Genomic DNA, 18,116 nt, shown 5'->3' with positions numbered 1-18,116 from the left:
GAAACATGTTATTGGGATGAAATTTGGTATAATAAAATGTGATGGTATGCATTTTAAAAACTGACTTTAAGGAATGCTTAGTGGAAAATTGATTTTAAAGCTAAAGGATCATAAAACTGAAAGAGACCATAAATCTTCTTATCTGTCCCCTTCATTTTACTAATTAGAAAACTTTCCCACCAGGCTGCACTCCTCAGGATTTCTCCATTATGCCCCAGAAACATCTTCTTCCTGGAATATCACTTCAGCCCTATAATTCATACTTTGGAAATACCCTCAGCCCCTTGGGTTCCTCCCTCTGATTGGAGAGCTCCTTCCAGAACTTCAATTTAAGGAAGTTATCCAGGAGAGTCACCTCGTTATTTCCCACCAGGCAGAACTTTTCTGTACTTATCTCGTCATGCCCTGCACTGGACACCTTTTCACCCTCCCCTCTTCTCTCCTTTTTCAACCTCCTATTAAGGGTCATCTTGCCCATTAGAATGAGTTCTTTTTCTTTCTTTCTTTCTTTCTCTCTTTCTTTCTTTCTTTCTTCCTTCCTTTCTTTCTTTTTTTTTTTTTTTGGTGAGGTAATTGGGGTTAAGTGACTTGCCCAGGGTCACACAGCTAGTAAAGGTGTCTGAGGTCGGATTTGAACTCAGGTCCTCCTGAATCCAGGGCCGGTGCTTTATCCACTTCACCATCTAGCTGCCCCCACCCTACCATTGTAAAGAGCTCCCTATGCATTCATTTTTATTGTTTGCTTTTAAAGCTCAAGTTTTGTGTGGCAATTATGCTTCCAAAGCACAGCCTAAGCTTGTCTTTAGCACTCTAAGCCCAAGTATGCAAAGACAGTAGTGAGAAAATAAAGGTGTTAGATAAAAATTCGTGCAGGAATGTGTGCAGCTACTATATATGGCTTAGAGTTTGGGGTTAAAGAATCTACTATTCGTTATATCCGCAAAAAGGAGGAAAGTGTTTGTAAAAATGTTCCTGAGGGGCAGCTAGGTGGCGCAGTGGATAGAGCACCGGCCCGGCTTCAGACACATAACACTTACTAGCTGTGTGACCCTGGGCAAGTCACTTAACCCCAATTGCCTCACTTAAAAAAAAAGAAAAAAAGAAAAAAATGTTCCTGAATCTGCTCCAGAAAGTGCTGAGGGAATTGAAAAAAAAAAATGGAAGGGGCAGCTAGGTGGTACAGTGGATAAAGCACTGGCCATGGATTCTGGAGAACCTGAGTTCAAATCCAGCCTCAGACACTTGACACCTACTAGCTGTGTGACCCTGGGCAAGTCACTTAACCCCCATTGCCCCGCAAAAAAAAAAAAAAGGAAAAGCGGCTAAGTCTGTGGGTAAATAAGAAGGTGGAAGAATGAAAAAGTGTGGTCGATAAAGAAACTATCCACTTGAAGGCCCAATAAATGCATAAGCACATGAGGCAAGGTCAAGAAAATGTGAAGTCTTTTGTAGCTAGCCAAGGGCGGGTTTATCGTTTTTAAGTTACAATAGGGTTTTTATAATGTGAGACTTTCTGGTAAAGCTGGTGCTGCTGCTGAGTTTCAGAATATGTTGAATAGGCTGATTGAAAAAAAGGTTACCTAACAGAACAAGTGTTTAATGCCAATAAGACTGGTCTATTCATGAAACCGGTGGGAAAGCACACATACTTCACAAAAGCCATCGCCAAAACCCCTGAGTTCAAGGCTTTTAAGGAGCTTTAGACCCTATTGTTGAGTGCCAATGCCAGCGGTGACTTCAAGTGGAAACCACTGATGATCTCCCAAGCCCCCAATCCCAGGGTTTTGAAAGGAAAAACAAAGCCATAATGTCAGGGCATTGTTGCTAGAGTAGAAAAACATGGCTGACTGCAGAGATCTTCTGGGACTGGTTCAACTGGTTCATTCTGGAGGTGGAATGATTATCTGCAGGGAAAGAACCTTGCATTTGGGGCTTTTTTGTTTTTTTGTTTTTGTTTTTTTCCCTATCATCAATATTTATTGAGCATTTACAGTGTACTAGGCACAATAGAACATGCAGAAAAACATTGTCCCTGCCCTTTAGGAGTTTACATTCTATAACAAAAAAATATACCTCTCTAATAACATACACCCAATTGGGAGGAGTAATCTATTTAACCCTACAGGTAGGTAGGTAGGGAGGGAGGGAGGGAGGTGAGGAAGAGGATAAGGAGGGAAAGGTGAATAAAGGGAGGGTAGAGCTCCAGAGGGGACAGTCAGTAGCAAAACACTTTTATTTTTTTTTTATTTTGTGGGACAATGGGGGTTAAGTGACTTGCCCAGGGTCACACAGCTAGTGTCAAGTGTCTGAGGTCAGATTTGAACTCAGGTCCTCCTGAATCCAGGGCTGGCACTTTATCCACTGTGCCACCTAGCTGCCCCCCTTTTTTTGCTGGGCAAAAGTTTTGTTTTTATCTGTTTTCTCTCACAACCTAGCTAATGTAGAGATGTTTTCCATGACTACTCACGTATAACTTAACATTGAATTGCTTGAGTTCTTGGGGTGGGGGTGGGAAGGGAGGGAGGAAGAGAAGTTGGAACACAAAGTTTTTAAAAATTGATGTCAAAATTTGCTTTTACATGTAATTTGGAAAATAAAATTCTAAATAGAAAAAAAATACACCTCTCTCTTTAAATGGTATTTTGTGTTTGGTGTTTCCTACAAGGGTAGTGAGGGGAAGATTTTGCAGCGTGAGCTTTGGGTATAACTTAGCCCCACCATCACTTGGTGAGAGGACTGGGTTAGGGGAAGAGTTTAAGGCAGACAATAACAGACCATTCAGGATAGGGTTTACAGTGAGATTAGAAAAAAAAGCCACTATCTCACTAAATATAAGGGAATATTTCCTATCAGAATAGGAATAGAGGCAAGAAGTTTGTGGGATGCAAGCAAAGGAAGAAAGGAATCTCAGATACTGAAGCCAGAAATATCATGCTATCTTTCCCCACACAACACCTCTCCGCCTCCACCACCAGAATAGGAGTGTGGTTGGTGACAAGGCAGAAGGAGAAAAGGCTAAAAGGTATACCTGACAAATTGGATTGTGGGATTAAAATCCAAGGCAGGCTATAAGAATAGCAATGAATTCTTTTAGAGGGACTTTGGAAGCACAAACCTGATAGTTAACCAGTGTCACTACAAATCATGAGACTTGTAGCTTCCATAAATTAAAAAAATGCCATACCAAAATTTTAAGTGGAACATATGATTTTATTCAGACCACCACCTTTTGTTTTAAAAGAGGAACTGAAAATCAGGGTGGTGGAGAGGGGAGTAATGTTTGGAACAATATGGAACACATAGAACTTTTGTCACTTGATAATTTTATATAAATTTGTTTTTTTAAAGACCATTATAAGGGGGCGGCTAGGTGGCGCAGTGGATAAAGCACAGGCCCTAGATTCAGGAGGACCTGAGTTCAAATCCGACCTCAGACACTTGACACTAGCTGTGTGACCCTGGGCAAGTCATTTAACCCCCATTGCCCCCAAAAAACAAAGCAAAACAAAAAAATAAATAAAAATAAAGACCATTATATAGCCACCAAGTGGGAAGCAACTCTTCAAAACATACAATTTCCTTTAGAGAAGTTTCAGAACTAAAGATTTGATTTACATGAAAAGCTGTAGAGAAAGTAGTTGAAGTCCATTCATAAAACTTTTATTCCACTTACATCAACTTAATACACATGTTCTTAACAATTATGATTGGATCGTTCAAGAAAATTTCATAAGACATTAAACAAAGCAAGTCATCATCTCAAGTTATTTCCCTGTTAACTATTTTTACAGCATATGCATGTTAGGCAAGTATCCAAAAAATCACAAAAGCAAAAAAACTAAAAAAAGTTAAATACATGGATTTTTTTTTGTTTTACTGCTGTGCTTGATATACAGTGACTTTTATGAATATCAAGCTATTTATTTGTTTGTTTGTTTGTTTGTTTATTGGTGAGGAAATTGGGGTTAAGTGACTTGCCCAGGGTCACACAGCTAGTAAGTGTTAAGTGTGAGGTCGAATTTGAACTCAAGTCCTCCTGAATCCAGGGCCAGTGCTCTATCCACTGGCCACCTAACTGCCCTCAAGCAATTCATTTTTACTGCATCATTACTTGTACATTTGTTCTTAGGTTGCCTAAACCATTTAAATACAAATAAAATGAGTGTAGCAAAAATAATAAAAGCGAACAGCAGGTAACTTTACAAATAATGGAATGTGAACTGTTTCTGCCCTTCTCGAGTAAATTGACTGGGTTAAAACTTTGTCTTAAGGAACACTTTTGCAACTGCAATCATAAAGGTGTACACGTTGAGATTGTGTATTCCACAGATACACATGGAATGACATGTAATCTATGGGACATCTGTTTCTACCACAGCCATGAGTGCTCCAACCCTAAAGTACCCACAATAACTACACCTGTGGCTGGAACCAATTATCCCTTTATCCCCCACCATGACAGGTCAATATGTAGGCAGTTTTCTTTGCTTAGACATGGAAGCTGTTTTAACACTGGCCTTGTGAAATCACAATGTACCGAAAGTACTATGCCGAACATGTAAAACAAGTATAAAAATTCCATATCCCCATACTGGCCACCTCAGATGAAAACAGATAACTCCCCAAATGATAACTGGCTCTATTCCCCTAATATTAAACATAAAAACCACATGGGAAGGGCAGCTAGGTGGCACAGTGGATCAAGCACTGGCCTTGGATTTGGGAGGACCTGAGTTCAAATCCAGCCTCAGACACTTGACACTTACTAGCTGTGTGACCCTGGGCAAGTCACTTAACCCCCATTGCCCCGCAAAAACAAAACAAAACAAAACACACATAGGAAATATAGAAATCCAAGTAGAAATAACATAGACCTGTCATAAATCGTAAACAAAAACTATTTGTGGGACAGCATGGATGACAAATGGTCTACTGTGTGAATTTTAGAATGAAGCAGACAAAAATTGGGTCTGGTTAATTCTCCCCTCTTTATCCTGCTTCAGCTTTATCTCCTTGGGTGTCCAATGTCCACAATGTCAAGTTTTCTCTCAGTAATTGCATTATTAGTGTGCTGTCTTTGTATGATTCTTCACTTAATGTATCAAGTTCAAGAAGCAATGGCTTCATCAAATGCTGTCTATGCAAGAGAACAGGCTTTCTCTGTAGAGTTCAGGATCTCATAATAGAACACAGAGAAGTTCAAGGCCAGACTCAATCTTATAGGTTGCATCTCCTTTTTATTGATTTTAAATGCTTCTTGATATGCTTGTTGTGATTGATCCACTATTCCTTTCTTGTCATCACCAACAGCAACCTCAGCCAAATAATGGCAGTAGACTCCTTTCATTTTTTCTTTTTCTTTTTTTTGGGGGGGCAATGAGGGTTACGTGACTTGCCCAGGGTCACACAGCTAGTAAGTGTCAAGTGTCTGAGGCCGGATTTGAACTCAGATCCTCCTGAATGCAAAGTCAGTGCTTTATCCACTGTGCCACCTAGCTACCCCCTCCTTTCATTTTCAAATAGAAAACTTTGCTTTCTGCTTATGAAGCATTAGGAATCAAGAACTTTTCCAACAGAGACAGTACATCATTGCAGATATCTCTTAGTGCAGTCTCAATTTTCTCTCTATTCTTGAGCCATTTGCTGTTTTTTCTCAGCACCTTCCATCTTTTGCTTAATACTTGAAACAACCCTCTGTAACGATTGGAATGACGCCACCTGCTGGAGACTTACTGTAGAAGAGTTCCGCCCATGAAACGAAGGTCTTTGAGGGCAAGACCAGGAGTCTTTTCTTTGGCGTCAGGAAGTGACGCGGGTGAGTGGGAGGAGGAAGGAAGAGACTGGCGCTTGGTCTCGTGCTCTTTCCTGAGGACGCTGGTGGAGAGGGGAGCTAGAAATGTGCTCTCCCTTTAATAGATAGGAATCTAGGCCTTTTGTTCTCTCTTTACCAAATTCTTATTCTCCTTAATAAATGCTTAAAAGTCTAACTCTTGCTAAAGCTTATAATTTATTGGCGACCACTCATTAGATATTTTAGACAGTTTAGCTAGAATTTTAGCCCTTAACACCTCCAAGATGACCTTCAGGCCCCTATGACATTTTTGTAAGCAACAGAGAGAAGATTCTTCTCCTCATTGGATAATTCAGCTCCTTGCTCAGTTACAGACTTCATATAGGCTGCCATGTCATCATATGTCTCAGCCTGATCAGCTAATTTGGCTTTCTGCACCAGCTCATTTTTATCCATGACTGAATGTTCTGTGCCCAGAGTGGTGTCGGACAGACATATGGGGGGGGGGGTTCAGCGGTGTCTGGGCAGCGGCAGTGGCAGCAGCAGGGCTGAGACTCTGTCCCTGTATCTCTCAGCTCACAGGCTTCAGCCGCCCATGGTTCTTTTGATACTTGACAATGTACCAGTTCTTATTCATGAGCAGCTTAAAAATGCCCACTTAAATGTAGAAGTTGTTTTTAGGCTACACAACCCACATCTTTGATCCAGCCTATGGATGAGGGGAATCATAAAAGCCTTCAAGTCCCATTAAACCAGGGAAATTGACCACCATGCCTATGATTACTCAGAAGCAAACCCAGAAAACACCACGATGGAATTCTGGAAATCAATCATTGTGCTTCAAGTCACTGACTACATTAATGTAGCCTGGGGAGATGTTTCCCATTGTCTTGAACAACCGCTGCAAGAAAAAATGTGGCCTGCTTGTATCTGGGATTTTGAAGGCTTTAAAGGTGTTGATGAAGAAATGAAACAGAATGTTAAAGTGATCATGTGTCTAGCCCACGTCATTGCAGGTGAAGGGTTCAAAGATATAGGAGAGGAAGATCTCTTTGACATCATGCAGGAACAACCCAAAGAGCTGATGAATGAAGAGTCAGATGTACTGGCTCAGGAAGGTCTTCAGTGCAGTGAAGATGATGATGACAAATGAGCTTCCAAGATTGTGCCACTCAAAAGTTTCCAAGCTTGAAGGGTGGTTTGGTATAATTAATCTAGAGATATTGAGTCTGCCAATCACATCACTGATCACAGCATCAAGGTTAAATGTCAGCTTGATGTGGGCTGGAATTTGGGGTCAAATTGATTGTCCCAAAAGAATTACAAGACTTGGTGACTCAGTTTCCCAAGTTTTATTGCAATATTATGGGTGACCACAGGGAGAGAAGCAGAATAGTATAAAGGTATCTCTCGAATAAGGAAAGGAAAGACAGTTATATTTATAGTATGGATAAACTGATTATCAGTCTTATTATAATAATCACCTTGGGGGCGGCTAGGTGGCAGTGGATAAAGGTCCTGGATTCAGGAGTACCTGAGTTCAAATCTGGCCTCAGGCACTTGACACTTATTAGCTGTGTGACCCTGGGCAAGTCACTTAACCCCCATTGCCCCACAAATAAAATAAAATAAAATAATCACCTTGGGGAGGTACAGGGGAGGGCCTGTCCTTCTCATAATAATATTCTCCACTTTGGGGTGTTTCAGGGAGGGCTTATCTTAATTTGGAGTTCTTGGGGTCCAAAGCCAACCCCCGAGGTTGGCACCTTTTTCAGTGGAGGTTTACACGTCATAAGGTGAATCTGGGGACAAATTTGGCCTTTTCTGCGCATGTCTCTTTCTGATTCCCATGGCTAGTTTCAAAATAGAATCATTTTTCATTAGAATTTCTGTAGGTTGTCTTTTTCCTTTATTGTCATTTTGACCTGACCTGTTCTGGTCTGTTATGGATGTTGATCACTATGGGTATGAGAACCTAACATCAGTTATCCGTTAACTGGGATCTGACTCCTTTTTAGAGCAAATATCTGTACTAGAGCTTGGGTCTTAGATTTTTCTATTAACTCTTTTTTGCCTCCTACATCAAGCTCACCTCTGCTATGCTCCCATACTCGGAGACCCTTAAGGATCTCAAATGGTACACATGGCAGATATCACTCACAGATCATTTCAAGCCTCATCCTTCACAATCTCCAATGCCATCTACCTGCCATGAAGGACAGAATATTGGAGGTGATGTCAAGATATTGCCAATCTTGGTGTCTTTTGAAAGCAGCAACTAAAGTACCAGCAATTTCTCCCTTGGTTTTCAGAGGGCAGCCACTGTAGAGAGGTTTAAAGCAGTATAGCATACAAACACCCTCATACTGCCATCTGACAGTAGAAGGTAAGATTCAGATTAAAAAATATTTTAGTTTTTGAGAATTTTGTTTGTGGCACAGTAATTTTGTTATTGTAGATTTCATGTTATAAAAAGTAAGTACTAAAATCTTTTTTATTGAGAGGTTAGCACAAAAGGTCACAGAATTCTAGGGAATTACTAGTGAGAAAAACATTTTTCATACTATCAATTTTATTTCGTGGAATGCATTTTATGAGTTATTTCATGGTTACTGTGTTGGGAAAAGTGCATATTATCAGGACTAATGTTTTGTTGTAAAGAATTGTATACAGAGAAGTGTATTGTCAGAAATCCCTAGTGAAAGATTACATTTTGGGGTGATTGTGGGAACTAACCCCCTATTTCCCACAGGTTTAATGTATTAATATCTGCATTTTTTACTTTTGCACCATTTTATAGGAAAATGAAAGTTAAGGATTGACTGAATTTGTTCCTAGCACTTAGCATGGGGCCTAGCACAGAGTAAGCGCCTAATAATTGCTTGTTGACCAACTGACTAAATTTTACAGATAAGTATAGAGATGTTAATTGCATTGTTCAAGATCACCAAGCTAGGAAGTGGAAGAGTTCAGTTTTGAACTCAAGTTCTTTTGATTCCAAATCCAGTATGTCATTCACCATTCCTAGATGAACTTAAGCTGGTTTCTCCTTGGCACTTATTTCAGAGAAATATGTATTCAGCCTGGTGTTAAAAGATTATTTCATTTCTAATAAATCTTCTAATTAAAAAAAAAAACCATAGAAAGTGATGTAGGAGGTGAAAAAAGGGTTAATAGAAAAACCTAAGATCCAAGCTCTGATTCAGATATTAGCTCCAAAAGGGAGCTAGATCCCAGTTAATGGATAACTTACAAGTCAAAATACCAGGTTCTCATACCCACAGTGATCAGTACCCATAAAAACGGGTCAGGTCAAATAACAATAAAGGAAAAGATAAGGCTATAGAAATTCTAAAGAAAAATGATTATATTTTGAAACTGGCCATGGCAATCAGAAAGAGACATGCACAGAAAAGGCCAAATTTGTCCCCAGATTCACCTTATGATGTGTAAACCCCCAAAACACACCTCCACTGAAAAAGGTACCCACCTCAGGGGTTGGCTTTGGACCCCAGGAACTCCAAATTAGGATAAGCCCTCCCCTGTAACACCCCTAGGTGGAGAATATTATAATGAGCCTGGCACTCTATCCAGGAAACCACCTAGCTGCCCAAAAGAGGAACAGCATCCAAGAAAAGGAAGGGTGATAGCAGCAAGGTGGCACAGTTGATAGAACGCAAGGCCTAGAGTCAGGTAGACTCATCTTTATGAGTTCAAATCTTAGCTTCAGACATTTAATAGCTGTGGGACCCTGGGCAAACAACTCAACCCGGTTTGCCTCAGTTTCCTTATCTGTAAAGTGAGCTGGAGAAGAAAATGGCACACCATTCCAGTATCTTTGCCAAGAAAACCCCAAATGGGGTCATGAAGAGTCAGATATGACCGAACAACAACACTGTTGCTAGTCAGACCTTTGGTCAAATGATTTGTTTTGGATTCAGTTCTGGGTACCATTTTTGAGGGACGATGCTGATAAATTGAATGTATACAGAGAAAGGCAATTTATGAAATTGTTTGATTTAATTTACTTGGCTAGGATGGTTAAGAGCCTCAACATAATGCTATATAAACAAGGATCAGTTGATGGAACTGGGGATGTAAACATCTGCACAAGAAAAAGACAAGGAACATGGCAACTGTAAGTATTCAAAGGGCTGTTGTCTGGAAAAGGGTTAGATTTGGGGTCCACATGATGGGAAAATTACTAATTACTAAAGCCATCCAGAACTGGTATGGACTACCTTGGTCGGTGCTGGGTTGCCCCTCACTAGAGGTGTTCATGTAATAGTTGGATAACTATTTGTCCACTACACTGTAGGGATTTTGTTCAGGTACAGCTTAAACTACATGGCTTTTGGGATCCCTTTCTATCTGAGATCCCCCTTCAGCAAGTTACCCAACTGTAACTATTGTGAGATGGAAGTAATTTAATTAATGGGAAAATGTCACGAGGAAATGCTATAGTGGCATACTTGTTTTTGGTGACTGATAAAGAATGTTGCAAATGAAAAATCAGAGCTAAAGATTATTCAGCTGCGGCTCCCGTATCAGACTGCAGTCACACTGTGGCCTGTGGTTCTTCAGGGCGTTGATCCATGGTCGTCCTCAACAGGTGGAAGCCTACTACTACTACTACTACTACTACTACTACTACTACTACTACTACTACTACTACTACTACTACTGGAAAGAATGATTCTAGAGGAGTAGCTAAAGATCCCTATAAATCAAAGGTAACAGATCAACCAAGTCATGTTAGGTAGGTCTGGATTTTGGGAGAGGCCGTGTGTCATAATGGATAGGACTTTGGATTTGAAGTCAGAACCTGGGTTTAAATAGTGTATCAGTTAGCTGTGTGACTCTGGGCACATTGCCCTGCCTCTCCCCCCAAAAAATGATGCTACATCATTAAATAGTGTAATGGGGGGCAGCTAGGTGGCACAGTGGGTAAAGCACTAGCCTTGGATTCAGGAAGACCTGAGTTCAAATCTGGCCTCAGACACTTGACACTTACTAGCTGTGTGACTCTGGGAAAGACACTTAACCCTCATTGCCCCACCTCTTCCCCAAAAAGCTTACATTAAATAGTATATCGGGTACTTATTACCTGTGTGACCATGGACAATGATGTAACCTCTTTGTGTCTGTTTCCTCATCTATAAAATGATAAGGCCTCTGAGGTTGCTTATAGCTCTGTTCCTTTTTGGGGCAACATAAATCTTCTCTTTTTAAAATCGTTGCTCACCAAGCAACTGTTTGATCTACTATTTGGTTTCCTTTGTTCAACCACCAGGAGAGAAAATACTTCCTATGGTTTTGGTTCATAGGCCAGGTGTATAATACACTGATTTAGTGGTGCAGTGAATGAACCTCCAGTTCTGCAGTCAGGATGTCTCATCTTCATGAACTCAAATGTGGCCTCAGCACTCAGCTGTGTGACCCTGGGCAAGTTACTTAACCCTGTTTGTCTCAGTTTCCTTATCTGTAAAATGAGCTGGAGAAGAAAACGGCAAACCCCACCAGTATCTTTGCCAAGAAAACCACAAGTGGGGTCATGGAGAGTGAGACGCAGACTGAAATAAGTGAACAATAACAACACAGTGGTTTATTGGTCAGTCCCGAGTTGGTTTGGGTGATTCAGTTCCCCACTAATCGATCACAGCTGGGTGATTGATTAACCCTGAGGTTAACAGACCTCATCAAGGTACAGTCAGTTACACCAGGATGTCCAGTCTGGAATCACCAGTTTCTCTTCAGCACCCCTCTGATTAGGGCACAGATGCCCACTTTGGTACAACCACACACCACGAATATTTGATGGGCCTTTAAACCCTCCATTTTTTCTTTCTATGGCTGACACTCTTCTGATCCATTTTAGTTCTATAGATATTATAACTAATTTCTATAGAGCTTATGATGTGCCAGGCACTGTGCTAAGTGCTTTATAATTATTATCTCATTTGATGCTTACAACCCTGGGAGGTAGGCACTCTTATTACTCTCATTTTACGGATGTGGACACTGAGGCAAACAAAGGCTAAATAACTTGCCCAGGCTCACAAAGACAGTAAGTGCCTGAGGCTGGATGCGTATTGTGGAAATTTATTTTGATTTGGGGACCCTACCTTTAGGCTGAGATTAGAAAGCCTTAGGCCCTCAGGGTCTCTCCCCCTCCTCCTCAGCTTCAGCTGTATAACCCCGTGGGCTATACAAGATGCCAGGTCAGACAGCTGGGGGGAAAAAAAAAGCCCCCAGCTCCGACCTGAGCGGAGCTATCTGAAGGATCCCGGGTGGCCTGTGCTGAGGCATAAGGCTCGAGAGCACCGGCCCCCCCAGCTGCAGCTCTGGCTGGTGGATTAGCTTGGTCTGTGGGGGTGCAGGAAGCCCCGAGATTGGAGTGGAGAGAAGAAAAGGTATATATAGACCTGGGAGACGGACTAGGGGGAAAACGGCTGACTAGAGCAAGGAAGGAGACGGACTAGATAAAGAAGGACAGACTAGAGGATAGGCTGAGGACGGACTAGATAGACAAGACTCAGGGGTTCAGACAGACAAGAAGAGGTCAAGAGGCGGGCAAAGATTGGAGACTAGAGACAGGGCTACAAGGACGCAGGAGAAGACAAGAAGGACTAGGAGCCAGCAAAAGAGAGGCCGAAGGGCAAACTGACAGAGCAGACAGACAAGGTTACAGGCCTTAATGCAAACCAGGGAAAGTGTAACGTGCCCTGAGGCCGGAGGCGGCTAAGGCCCTTATTGTATTCAAGAAGTTCGAAGCGCAGCAGGTGACGGCAGGAAAGCAGTCAGGTTGTACACTTTATTTCCCTGTATTCCTAATTTGAAATAGTATCTCATAAATAAACTCTGCTTTGATTATTTAGTTAAGAGGCTTCTTAATCTTTAGTCTATCAGTTTGGGAGCAGTGTGGTGGAACTTTACAAACGGCCCAACCTTAAATTAACGTAGTCAGATAGCCAAATAGTCAAGAGTCCCCAGATTAGTCCTCAAGTCAGATTAGCCCCCCCAAATTAGCCCTACCACTCTGCCACCTAGCTGCCCCTTAAGGTTGATTTTTAACACAATGAGGCAAAGGAACAATTTGTTTTCAAAATTAATTTTTATTGATATCTTTTGTTCTTATATCACTTTAATTTTTGAACACATTTCTCCTCCCCCTCCCCTATTTTATATGACCCAACACTTATATGAAAAAGTTTGAGAGAAAAAAAATCAGTTGAGCAAAATTAATCAACTTGTTAACTATATATGACAGAATATGCAGTATTCCACACCTATAGTCCCCCAACCTCTGCAAAGAAGGGAGGGAGGTGAATTTTCTCAACTCTTCCCGGGACCCAAGTTTAACTGTTATAATTACATTCACTTCTTTTCTTTCTATTAAAACACTGTCATAAGCATTGTGTAGACATTTTCCTGGTTCTTCTTAAGTCACTCTGTATCAGTTGATGTGCCTTTTCATGCTTCTCTGAATTGTTCATACTCTTCACTTCTTAAGGGCACAGTAATACTTCATTACATTCATGCATGCATTCATCACAGTTTCTCAAGCCATTCACTAGTTGATAAGCACCTGATTTGTTTTTAGTTCTTTGCTACCACAAAAGTGCTGGGCAGTATTTTAAATGACGACCACATCCTTCTGGCAGAGAGTCTGCATAACCTGCCTTTGGCATTTACCAGTAGTGTGACTATGTTCAGGTGACTTAACCTTTCTTGACCTCAGTTATCTTATCTGTAAAATATCTCTAGTACTTACCTTACAGGTTGAGGTTGTGTAATTTAAAATTCTAAATGTGGGTTCTAATCTGTCCCCCCAGTTTTGGGGAGAAACTCACTAAAATCACTGATAAACAAGTTTAGGTTTTTAAGGGTTTATTAAAAGATAGTAAAAGAAAGAGAAAGATTGAGAACAGATTTCTTATAGTCTGTAAATACTCGCCTCCTGAAACCTCTCACTTCTGAAGTCCTCTGTCACCACGAAGTCTTGAACCAAAAGAGGAAACACTGTCTCACCAGCGTCTGCTTCCTTCTTCATGTTCCCCTCCCAGAAATGGGAGGTTCTTCAATCTGATTGGCTAGTGTCACTCAAATTCATTGGTACCCTGGACCTGAAGGTGGTCTCAATGTATAGTTCAAAGTTTTTAGCTTCTGAGAACAATACCTTCTTAAGTACCCTTAAGTACCAGCCAGATGTGCTTACAATCTAAGTAAGCAGTAAACAGTCAGTTGCCTTATCCAATTCCATCAGTTTAAATCCATCTCCAGGTGGGCCCCTGAGTATCTGCTAAATCTCATCTACCACATTCCATTATCTTGACACAAGGCTTAAACAGATAATATATGTAATTAACTGCAAATTTAAAATCCAATTATTAGCATTATTATTATAGAGCGCCATAACTAAGAATTGTTTTTTTATCATTTCTTTAAATCTTATTTTTACCAATGTCTTTTTATTTATATCACTTGAATTTCTAAATATATCCTTCCCTGTTGTAACAAAAATTTTAAAATGAAAGAAGAAAACAAGCATTTCAGCAAAAATAATCATCATATTAACTGTATCTGATAGGCTATGTAATATTCTACATCCAAAATTCCTCACTTCTGAAAAGTGAGGATGGAGGAACATTTTATCAATTCTTCTAAAGAGCTAAGCTTGATCATTAAAATTATACACCATCCAATTTCTTTCTTTTTTTATTTTTTGGTTCCTCCTACTTACATTATTGCAGTCACTGTGTTTGTTTTCCTGGCTCTGCTCACTTTACTCTGCTCATGTAAATCTTCTCATAGTTCTCTGAATTCTTCCTTTGTCATTTCTTATGAGTGCAGTGATATTTCACAAATCTTGTCTAGTAAATTGCAACCTCAGTTACCCCCCATCCCCGCCCCATTCCTCAGCTTCTTACTATCTCTTGGTTCTTTCCCTATAGCTTTAAACATGTCCATCTCCTCCATTCTTTTTTTTTTTTTTTTAGTGAGGCAGTTGGGATTAAGTGACTTGCCCAGGGTCGCACAGCTAGTAAGTGTCAAGTATCTGAGGCCAGATTTGAACTCAGGTCCTTCTGAATCCAGGGCTGGTGCTCTATCCATTGTGCCACCTAGCTGCCCCTATCTCCTCCATTCTTAAACCTTTACTAGATACTATCATCTCCTCAAGTCTTCTATTTTTCTCAGGCAAAGTCCTGCACTTTTGCATCCATGTCCTCTCTTCTCCTCACTTTTTTTCTTTTGCAGGGCAATGAGGGTTAAGTGACTTGCCCAGGGTCACAAAGCTAGTGTCAAGTGTCTGAGGTTGGATTTGAACTCGGGTCCTCCTGAATCCAGGGCTGGTGCTTTATCCACTGTGCCACCTAGCTTCCCCGCTCCTCTCCTCACTCTTAAAGTTTTTGAAATCTAGCTGCTGACCTCATCACTTAACTACAACTGCTTTCTACAAGTTATCAGCAACCTCTTAACTGAAAAATCAGTAAGGTGATTAAAAAAAGGTCTTTTCTCACACCTCACCCTTGTTAATATAGATATATCCGTAATTTACTATATATCTTAGGTATCGGACCCTTATCAGAGATATGTGATGGAAATAATATTCCCCAGGAAATACTTTTTCTTTTCATTCTAACTGCATTGATTTTGTTTTCATGAAAAAGTATCTTTAGTTTCATGTAATTGAGATCACCCATTTTACCTTTACCCTTCGGTAGGTTAGGAATTTTCTCCTAGCTATAGCTGTGCATATACTTTTGAGTTTACTGCGGTATATAACAATGTTGACGATATTAATAACATTTAAAATATTCTTTCAATACTTATGTTTCGTTGGTTTTTAACATTAATGACGATTGTACTTTCTCAAAATTTTAAAAACAATAACAAAAATAATAGTTAACGTTTATACTAAGTACCCACTATGCACCAAGCACTATGCTAAGCACTTTATAAATATAATCTCATTCGATCCTTATAACACCCTTGGAAGGTAGGTGCTATTATTGTCTCCATTTTACAGTTTAGGAAACTGAGGCAGAGACTAAGTGACTTGCCATGAATAACACAGATAGTAGGTGTCTGAGGTTGGATCTGAACCACATCTAGGAACCTCATCAGTCATGTTGTTTAAAGTAGTTTTTAATATGAGTATGCTAATTGATTCCCTAATTTTGGACCATCCTTTTATCTCTGGTATAAATCCAACTTGATCATACTGAATTTTTTTTTTTATATTTTGCTATAGTCTTTTATTTAAAAATCTTACATCCAGGGGCAGCTAGATGGCGCAGTGGATAGAACACCAGCCCTGGAGTCAGGAGTACCTGAGTTCAAATCCGGCCTCAGACCCTTAATACTTCCTAGCTGTGTGACCCTGGGCAAGTCACTTAACCCCAATTGCCTCACTAAAAAACAAAAAAAACAAAAACTTACATCCAGAAAAATGCTATCCATCTCCAGAGAAAGAACTGATGGATTCTGAGTACAGATTGAAGCAAACTATTTATTTTATTTTATTTTATTTTAATTTTTTTTGAAGCAAACTACTTTTTACTTTATTTTTTTTTTCTTGGTCTGCTTTTTTTTTTTTTACAGCATGACCAATGTGGAAACATGTTTTGTATGACTTCACATGTATTACCTATATCAAACTGCTTACCAAACAGAAAGGGAGGGAAGGAGAGAATTTAGAGCTCAAAATTTTTTTAAATGTTACAAACTGTTTTTATATGCAATTGGGAAAAAATAAAATACTTTTTAAAAGAAATTTTACATCCATATTCATTAGCACTATTACCCTATATTTCTTTATTGCTTTATCCTTTTCTCGTTTAGGTACTATTAACTATATTTGCCTAATAAAAAAGTTTGGAAAATGTTTATTTTCTAACTTTTTTCTTAATTTTTGAGAATAATTTATGTAGCTTGGCTAATAACTGTGTTTTAGATGTTTAGAGATACAACTTCCTCTTGAGAAACAGTTTATTGATGACTTTTGTTTTTACCTGTCTCCTACTCCCACCCCTTACTGAACCCTTTCTTTCCATCTGTCTCTTTTTAAAGATTGGGTCTCTCCATTATATCCAAATGTAGGAGATACTCACAAGCCCAATCCCACTACTGATCAGCATGGGAACTCCATTTCTGACCTGCACTGGTTTGCCCCTCCTTAGGCAACCTAGCAGTCCCTGCCTTCCACTCATAGGGGCTCACCAATTTAATGCCAAACTCAGTGTAAATACTGAGTTCAGCTTTAGCCTCCCTGGTAGCTAGGATTACAGGAGTGTACCAACCATGCTTGGCTCTAATCTCTTATTTTAAGTAATACCCTTTTGCTGTTCCCTTTTCTGAGAAGTTTTCCCTTGTTTTGTCCTCATTATTTCTCTCCCTTTCCAATATTTTCTGAATTTTATTTACTGATTCACAGGTTTAAAGTATCATGTAAGTAGAACTTATCATAATTGTGAATTTGCAACAGCACACTTAATAGAAATAATTTTCAGAATTTCAAAGATTAGAGTCTCAGCTCTACAGCCAGAATTCCCATCCTTGGATGTAAAACGCCTCAGGACTTATGTACATATCTCAATGGATAGTCTAACATTTTCCAAATCAATTTAAATTTACCATACACAAAAATTAGCCCTATACAGTACACTAGGGACATGAGGCTGCAAAGGTTATCACAGAACCAAACCAATAATAATAGGCAGGGATTTTCCTCTTTGAAAATGCTAGCAATCATGAAAACCAAAGACTTGGGAACAAATGCTTTATACCTCATTGAATAATCAGGCTTGGGCATAAAGTTTCACCATTATCCTAGGGAACTTGGTTCTAACACTACAAAAAAATTCTGGCATTTTTGAACGCAATCAAGTTTCTCTTCCTTCCTAACTAATGCTACAGCCTTTATCAATATCTGTATATTCGATGACATACGCAGGGTAAACCTGATGTTTATCGAAGATGACAAAAGTGGAGGGATTGGTCATATTGTCTACGCAGCTGTCATATGTGGTGAAATCTTGAGGAGGCTTAGTGTACTCTGCTTTCCCTTGAACAAATGCTCCCACCAAGACTTGGGCGACAAACATGATCTTGTTTTTGGCTTTGCTCTTGTGATTGCTGTGGGAAGAGCTGGCATCTTTTGCAAAGTAAATACCTAGGAACAATGGAGCAGAAGAGAGCAAGGATGAAGTTGATATTGGAAAGAAGAGCATTTAGCACGTAAGAACACCTGATCACTTTGTGGATTTCATCCACTAAATTTCCACATGGCCTGAGATCACATTCATCATTACCACTGGGGTTA

General features: G+C 39.9%; 1 protein-coding gene and 1 pseudogene across 1 annotated transcript in view; both read right to left on the bottom strand.

Annotated features, from left to right (window-relative positions):
• Positions 1-4,989: 4,989 nt before the first annotated feature.
• On the bottom strand, positions 4,990-6,247 carry LOC122729423 (annotated as a pseudogene).
• A 10,456-nt stretch (positions 6,248-16,703) lies between these two features.
• The window catches only part of ZC3HAV1 (zinc finger CCCH-type containing, antiviral 1), a 110,116-nt gene continuing 108,703 nt past the window's right edge, over positions 16,704-18,116 (bottom strand). Inside the window, 1 exon segment of the mRNA XM_043968309.1 lies at positions 16,704-17,966. Within this exon segment, the coding sequence (XP_043824244.1) occupies positions 17,695-17,966 (272 nt within the window). The 3' untranslated portion in view covers positions 16,704-17,694.

Source organism: Dromiciops gliroides, chromosome 5, assembly GCF_019393635.1.
Source record: "Dromiciops gliroides isolate mDroGli1 chromosome 5, mDroGli1.pri, whole genome shotgun sequence".
Classification (NCBI taxonomy): Eukaryota; Metazoa; Chordata; class Mammalia; order Microbiotheria; family Microbiotheriidae; genus Dromiciops; species Dromiciops gliroides.
The sequence above is the reverse complement of the archived record's forward strand: the minus strand, read 5'-3'. Positions and strand labels throughout refer to the sequence as shown.